General features: G+C 31.2%; 1 protein-coding gene across 1 annotated transcript; it reads left to right on the forward strand.

Annotated features, from left to right (window-relative positions):
* Window positions 1–464: 464 nt before the first annotated feature.
* LOC124839454 (FAS1 domain-containing protein SELMODRAFT_448915-like) lies at window positions 465–1,098 on the forward strand. The gene has a single exon (XM_047315280.2). The coding sequence runs from the start codon at window positions 493–495 to the stop codon at window positions 979–981; it is 489 nt and encodes a 162-aa protein (XP_047171236.1). The 5' UTR covers window positions 465–492; the 3' UTR covers window positions 982–1,098.
* Window positions 1,099–8,722: the final 7,624 nt, after the last annotated feature.

The raw sequence follows: 8,722 nt of genomic DNA on the forward strand, positions 1-8,722 counted from the left end.
ACTTAATTTTTAGTTAAAAACAATTAATTTAACCTCAAGCAGTCCTATATGAACACTCTATCACTCTAGGCTATAAATTATTGGTAATTTTAATTATAATTTCTATTAAATTTCTAAAAATAAATTAATAATATAATATGCCCGTTCAATGAAATACGAAACTTAGAATAGCTAGTATTGGATACACAGATGATGATTATACTGTTTTCTGCATTTGCTTTTCTCACGTCTTATTGTTTATTAAATGAAGAGTGGATAGCAGCAGAATGTAGTAGCCTAACTTTGTGATGAGAAAGTGGTTCCTCATGTACGACCTACTCTCCATTACGTTTCTGTTAAAGAATATTGTGATGAGATCTTCATGCCTTTTAGCCTGCAGCTGCAAACACCATCAACACTTTCTCACTCTCTTCTTATTTATTCACACACTCCATAACTTTTCCAACACCCTCTTCTTTTCTTTTCTTCTATTCTCTTCTCTTCTCTTCCCCAATGGCCCTCATAAGCTCTTGTTTCTTTATCATTCTTTTCCTTCTTGGTTTTGCAGAATCACAGCCTCTCACACACCCCTTTAACCACACTGACTTACAATCAGCAATACGTGACATGCGAGCAAAATCTTACTACGGATTCGCAATGCTTTTGCAGATGCTCACTGGAACAACAGCACAACCAAATGGGGAATTCACTTTCTTGATGCCGGACGATAAACAACTATCTTCTTCATCTATTTCTGCTGATCAAGTGGGAGATTTCTTGCTAAAACATGCCATACCAATGCCTCTATACTTCAGTGACTTATCTCATTTCCCAACTGGTACCCTTATTCCCTCGGGGAATACCTCCAAAATGATTAGGATCCATAACCGTGGCAAAGGAGATTTCTTTCTTAATAATGCAAAAATTGTTTCGGCCAATGTTTGCTTGAAATCTGTGATCAAATGCCATGGAGTTGATGCAATAATTGACTATTATAATTGAAAATACATTACGTAATTAATGAAGACGTATTTTAGCACCCTTCAGGTGCAAACAACCTTGGATATCAGAACGGATTTCGTTTGTCCTCATACATGCTCCAAACTCTATCCGACAGAAATAAAACCATCACTACGTTTCAAGTTGTTTGTTTTCACTTATCTAGACATTTTCTGCATTCATTTTAATCACAAAACATGTCACATTGTTTCAATCTATTAAAACTTTTCAAAGATTTATACAGGAAAAAAACTAACTATTTTCTATAAAATCTTGAAAACTCCAAGAGTTTTGTGATTAAAAATAAAAGCAGAAAACATTTTCTCAGAGAATTACGTTTTCACCTTTTATCCAATGCAGTATCTTGAGGGTTGATGCGATGAAAGGACATACAGCACAATTTACATTGCCTTATTTCAAGAGGAGGTAATTCATTCAATCAAATTATAGAAATTTGTTTTCGAAGATAAAATGGTATTAAGGATAGCGTGTGTGCCTCGTTTTGTAGCAGTAAAAAGAGGATCCATGATGTTTTGTAGTAAAAGGTCCAGCATATAACCCCACTAGTGTGCATTGAATCGAAGCACCTCATCCTATCCTATATATATACACACACATACGATTACTATAATATTAAAGTGGTAATATATTAGCTAGGGAGGTGCATGGACTTTGTGAGGTTATCCCACATCCAAACATACAGAAAAAAACAATTTGGATTCATTGAACTTTGAAGTCATCTTCATCGTTGTATTTTTTGTAAATCTTGTTGCATGAAAACCGTTTACTTGTTCAGAGGGATTTGTTTCTTCATTTTTTTAATACTTTATTTTAAACTTTTGCTTAACCATAGTACTATCTTCTCCTTCCTTCGTTGTTATCTGAGAAACCTTATTATCTATAAGAATTTCTTATAAGGGCCATGTCAAAATCGCAGTACGGCGCATCACCGTTATGTTACAAATATATATCACTTACACAAACCTCAATTGCACGTTCGTTTTTCAAGGAAAAAATGAAGTTGATTACTAAGCAGAGTGATGAGAAACTTCAAAGGTTGATGCTAACTAGAAATCAAAGGATGAAAGATAAAACCAACCAATTAAGAAAATTAACCAAACATATTGTTCGTTGATATTCAGTGACTGACTGACTGACCAAAATATCCAAAAAGCTCTCATGCATGGTCATGCTTTTTCGAGCCTTATCATTGAATCTTTTCGTAGTAGTAGGTAGCAATTAACACAGGTAGCAATATCAAATAGCTAAGCTGATGATTAGTTGAGATAATACAGTGGTGCCAAATGAAGCCACGAGAGAGGCCATTGTGTCACATCACAATCACTAGATTTTACATTATCCATCCGAAGCAACATCGTTAGAGAAACCGAGATTGTTTCACAGGTGAAGAGAAGTGTCAACACCAGAATCAGCGCCAGAGTCAGAATCATAGACGTTCTTCCATGAAAGCTGGAGGGACTGTGAATGGGTGGAGACCGGGGTAGGAGCACTTGCATAGTCGTCTTGCTTGGCCTGAGAAGATGGCCAGAGGGAGAGAGAAACGTGGGGTGGTGAGGTGGATGGCATGATGAATTCAGGGTGAGAGAGAATGGAGCAAGTGTTGGAATTGTGATAAGTGAGAGTGGAGTTGGAAGTGAATTGCTTAGGTTCATTGAGCATCTTCTGGAGCTCCCTCTCTTCCCTCATTTGTTTTACTCTCTGCAATTGTCTAAACCTCTCTTGTAGAAGAGCAATGGAAGAGTGAAAGGAGGTAGGATCATGGCTTTCCCGACCCATGGTGTGATTGGAGGTAGAGAGGTAGAGAGGTATAGGAATGAATGAGAGAGTAGGTGTGGTTATATAGGATGATGGCATGGTTAAGAAGTTGTAGAGGAGAATAAAATATGGGAGTGTTTTTACTTTTAGTCTAACGATAAAATTGTAAATGGTTAAGAAAAGGGAATGAGAATCGGCAGAGAAGGTGGAAGGTCCAAAAAGAAGATGTTGATTGGGCAATCTAAGCGAGTTTTAAGGGTGTGTATGTGGGGGAAGGAGGCACAAGCATATCTTTCCTTTTTTTGGGTACGAAGAGGCAAAAGCATACTAAAGCAGAAGAGTACAAAGGGAAGAAAACAAGGGAATGTCGGAAGTAGCACATGGAAGGGTATGTTTGGAGGAATAATAAGTCGAGTGATGCCCTGCCAACATGTACCAAAAGGTCTCTTAAGCTTTGGGGATGGTGGAGTCTTTTTGGTAGGCTTTGTTTGGATATCATCAAATTATTTAACTTCCCCTTTTTCCTTTTAGATTATTATTTACTTTCTTCTTACTCTCTAATGAAATGCGCTCCTAACTTGTTGCTTTTGTTGGGGGCAGTGTAATAGCAAGAAGACAAGGCTTAGAAGGAGGAATAATCTTTGGAGGTCATCATGCTTTGATTGAACAATTATGTATGACAAGGACAAACATACCAACATTCTTCTCTCTCTCTTCATCTCTATGCAACTCCTTTGTCCCCGAGTGTTTGGATCTGAATGGCATGCAGAAATCAAAGCTGCTTCTTTTATGCGGCAGAAGCGCCCCCTCCTCTCCTCTATTATTTTCTTTCCATCTTTCCACTTTTAAACCATAACACTCCATTATAATTTAAACCACACTCGCACACGGACAAGGCGTGCATTATAAATCCTATTATATTCATTCTCATTCGCCACTTACTTAATTATAATTAGCACATGTTGCTGGAACTATGTGACCAATCTAGGCCAAATTACCAACATACAACCATAAGAAGTTGCTCATGCAAAACACACATCCATTTATCTGAAACAGTCGCTCCGAGTACCGCCGAGGACTTACTGCTATAACTCTGCCTCACTATGTCCAATAAAGAAAAAGGCATTTGGAGCTGAGTTTGAATGGACGTACCATACCACCCATCCAGCTTCATCAAAACAAAATAGAAAAGTAATATCTCAAATCAACAGAAATTCTTATTCACCACATTTGACCCCATTGTGGCCTTCTGTCCATCAAGACCCTGCTCCTTACACATCACTCATCTCTCAACTTCCCAACCACACTGCTCATTCTCAAATCTCAGATCTAAAACTGCTATCAAATCACACTCACGTTTTTTAACACTTTATTTACTTAATTGGGAAAACAACGGAAACAAGTAACAATATATAGAAACTGTGGTGCTATACCCGAGTGGGATCTCCAGACTATATATCAATACCACAGTTTGATTGATAGGCATTCATTACTGAAAGTAATAGTCATCGTTAACTTTGATCGATGCGGTATACTGTGTTTGATCATTTCCTTGAGTCTGACCTAATGTCTAAGTTGACAGTGATTCACAGCTGAGGAACAGAAAATAGGAGAAGATATTTCAGCCAAACTCATAGATGTTGACTTTTTTAACCAGATGGATAAATAAATATCGACGAAAATAATAAAGAAAACTGATAGATTTTAGTCTTTTTAATAAAAATGAAATTACTAATTTTACTTGTTATAAATCGCAACATAAAAATTCAAATTTATGATGTAGGAACAAATTATTGTTAACAATATAATTTGAGTTAAATTATTACTGATTAATATGATTGATAATTAACGAAAGTTTATGTGCAGTGTTTCTATTTTTTTTAATATCTATAATATAATATTATATTAATAGGTAATGATATTGAAATTTAACTAAGTTCGTATGAAATAAATTTAAATTTATTATGAACAAAGTGTAATGTTTAGTTTTGTGTGTGTGTATGTATATTAGGAAATAAATATATTAATTTTGTTAAAAAGGTAAAATATATCTTTAAAGGGGTTTTCTTAATTATGTAATTTATTCAATATTAAAGAATTGAAAACAAAAAAATAATGTAATATTGTACATGAGATATTAATAGTATATAAGTATAAATAAAACATAAACATTATGTAGCAATTGAGTTTATGTAGAAGTAATAAATAAAAATCATTATTTACCTTTCAAAGAGTCTTCTTAATTTTTATGGAGACATGGCTCATGAATGATTAAGTTTTAAAAAACTAATAATTAAAATTGAATATTATGGTTTACTTATGAGACATTAAAAATACACAATTGTATAAAGTATTGAATAAATAGTAATAACCTCATTGATAAATATATTTTGATGTACACATATACTTTTGTTATTACAGTATGAATTGGTATTGAATTGTGTTGTGTCCTTGTAATGAAAATAAATAAGTAAAAGTATACAAATTTTGTTTCGTATAATGAAAGAAAATAAATAATTTAGAATGTGCAGATTAAATGTTTGTTTTTTGAGAAAGTAATTCTTGTTTGATCAATTTTAGAAATTGTGTTTCATTATAGAACCTTAACAAATAGAATAAATTTGCAAATGATGAATCTATATGTAAATATGACATACATTATTGTTGTCCTCATATATGTAAACATGACATACATTATTGTAGAAATGAATTCATTTGATTATCTTGTTGTCTATTGGCCTAACCAATAAGAGCAAATAATCATATTTCCAGGTGTTCCATTTCTTCACAAATTTAGTATTTTACTACAAAATGTCAACTATTTATTACATAGTTTGAAAATTTTGATTAGTTAAATTTGAATAAATAGTTTGAATTTTTTTTCTTAAATTTAAATAAAGAATCACTTAAAGGATAAATAAAAATGGTAAGATAATTGTTTTAGTTTAAAAGAACATTGCCTAAAAGATAAAATTGGAAAAAGTTATGTACACCAAAAGGAAAAATCAATTTATTAATAGTTATAGATATATAATTCTTATTGTAGGTAATTAATTCATTTTTAAAATAATTATAAATTTTAAAAAGTAAAATTATAAAGTAATTTATAGTAATAAAGGTAAAACTGAAAATAAAATGTGTACAATAAAGATGCGGTTACAAAAATAAACCATTTACATATAGTTATAGATAAAATAATTTTTAGTTATTAAAATAAAAAATATTATAAATAATATTATGTAAATAATTTAATTATAATTAATAATGATTTGAATTCAAAATAGTAATTGTTAAAATGATAAAACTGAAAAATATTTTTTTATTGTGAATATATTTTAATTTTAATGATAATAAATAAAAGGATAAAATTGAAAGAAAAGGACGCAAAAGAAAGTGTATATAATTATAGATGTAACAATAGATAAATCAATTTTATTTATTAAAATAAAAAAATATTATAAATAATTTTTTATTATGAATAATTATTTAAATTTGAAAAATAGTTACTCAAACACGTGTAAATAATTTTTTTTATAAAGGGTAACTATTTAAATTAAAAAAAGTAATTACTGAAATATAACTAATACTGAAGAGAGAGAGAAAGAGAGAGATTTATATTTATATTGGGCTTCATGACTAAATTTACGAGAGATGTTATTGTCAATTGTTTCGGAAAATGGTAATTCTTCACACGAAATAGTTTTGAGTCCTTCTCCTGTAAGCTTATTTAGGGGCATAAAATTTGAATTATATTTTATTTAATTTAATTCTTATGCTGTCAAAGTTATAATTGTATCAGAAAATATTATTTATAGGTTTAGTAATGAAAAAAATTATATAATTCTAATTCTAAGTTAATTTAAATTTTATTTCACACCACTAAATGAGGTTATATATTAAGAGGAAGTTTGAATTGAAAAAAAAAACAAAATCCACAATGATTGGAGGCAATAGATGGTGGTAGTGATAATAATTAATATTAATGATAGAAACACAACCACATAATATGGTAGCAGTTACAATAATGTATAATAATAATGAAGGGACTAGTGAGGGTAATTGATAAATGATAAAAAAGAGTTTAATAGTAGAAAGTTTGTGTAAGTTAAAAGATAAAATATAAGAATCCCCAAATACTAATTTTATTTATAGAATTTGATGAAATTTTAGTTCATGAGAATGATAGTTTCAATCATAAAATAACTTATTTATATGGTTTTCTAACTTATACTTATTTTTTTTTTAAGAAAGAGTAAATTAATAAAATATAGGTTTTCAAAAACAAAACTTACAAGTACCTTTTTTTCGAAAGGATAAGTTAACATAGTTTTAAAGTGCAGCCAGATTTGAAATTATTAATTTTGTTTTTTGGAAAAAGGAAATCTGGTTAGCATCGTGGTTACATAGCTTTCACTTTCATGGTCTCTCAGCAACTTTTGGCCGTCCTTTTCAGTTTGTCTTTTGAATTACTAAATTTTATAGTGAATTGAAGTTCACCGTTAACCGTGATTGATTGTTTGAGCAGAAGAAGGTGGTGGCATCGAGCAATGTTTGAGTGTTATTATTATGAGGGTATAAAAAATATAATAGATGGTGGAGGTGGTCCTTTTGATGAGTTATTGGGGTGTTTTTGCCATTGCACCATAAAGTTCCAACCAGGTGTCGGACAGAAACATCAGTTGTGTTTGTGAGTGCACGACTCAACTGTCGTGTGGTCCTTCCTCTCAAATTTCTTCAATTCCTTCTTCTGCCTCACCACAACCAAGCTGGACCAAAACCCACGTTCTTCATTGCCAGTTAACGTGCTCACTGACTCAATTTGCAATCATTTCTCTTCTGTCCCGTACCCAAAACCCTTCTTTCGATCAATTTTTCAATGCCCCAATTCCAATCCTAAATAACACCGCATTTGGGCTTATTACAAAAACTTATCCTCACTTTTATCAACTTTTGAAAATTGTTTCAAAACTTTTGTACTGTTTTGGTTGTATTGCTGTCTAACTTAGAATCTCAAACACCAATGTACTATGTTTGTCTTCTCCATCAAAATCTTTTATGGCTATTGTTACCTACAAGAACAAAACACTTGAAAGAATTTGTAAAGAGACTCTCATTTCATACATCGGCTTGTGATATAGAGGGGAAAGGTTGGAAGAGACAAACAAGAAGATAATCTAAGTTCAAGTATTTCATCAAACACTTTTAGAAGGATTTTGTTTTGAAGTACGCTAATATCTTCTTCATCCTTGCACGATGATGTTCTATTTTCTCATTTTTCATTACTTATCATTCCTCTCCAAAATCCCTAATTTGCAAGACCAATCTACGAACCATCTTAAACTCGAAACACAGATATAATAATATAACGATGATAGCTATAGTTTTTATATCTTAATCGTGATCATCTATTGGTAACCAGTTTCAAGCTTTAGAAAAATGACATTGTGAGACACGGCAACATGCGGTAGTTGCATATCATAACAGGCTCTACATAACTTAAGATTTCTGTCTCTGTTCCTCGATAATCTAGAACGATTTCTGAGCTGCCTTAACACATCACCATTTGAAACATAACATGAGATCAATAACCTGTTCCCATAAATCAGGTCTTTCTCTTCTCGGGTTCCTCTTTAACCCAGCTTTAATTCAAGTGTTATTTTAATGGCAGCTTGCACACACATCTACCTACCCAAGTATAATAAAATGAATAAACTATACAAATATATTAAATTATGTACGTTAACTTTTGAATAATTTTTTTATTTAATTTCTTTATAAGTACGTGTAATTCTATAAAGATTTATTTTTGTCTTAATTAGGCTTTAAGTTATTTATATATTTGAATGTTATTTGTATATTGAGTAGTTTCAATTAAGTTGATATAATTTTTTTATTGAAAATTCAAAGTAATTATATTCATTAATTAAATTATTGTTGCTTAATTTTTTTTGTTATCTGAGTGATCTTA

The sequence above is a fragment of the Vigna umbellata genome, chromosome 5 (genome assembly GCF_029865625.1).
Source record: "Vigna umbellata cultivar VRB3 chromosome 5, Vumbellata_1.0, whole genome shotgun sequence".
In the NCBI taxonomy this organism is placed as follows: domain Eukaryota; kingdom Viridiplantae; phylum Streptophyta; class Magnoliopsida; order Fabales; family Fabaceae; genus Vigna; species Vigna umbellata.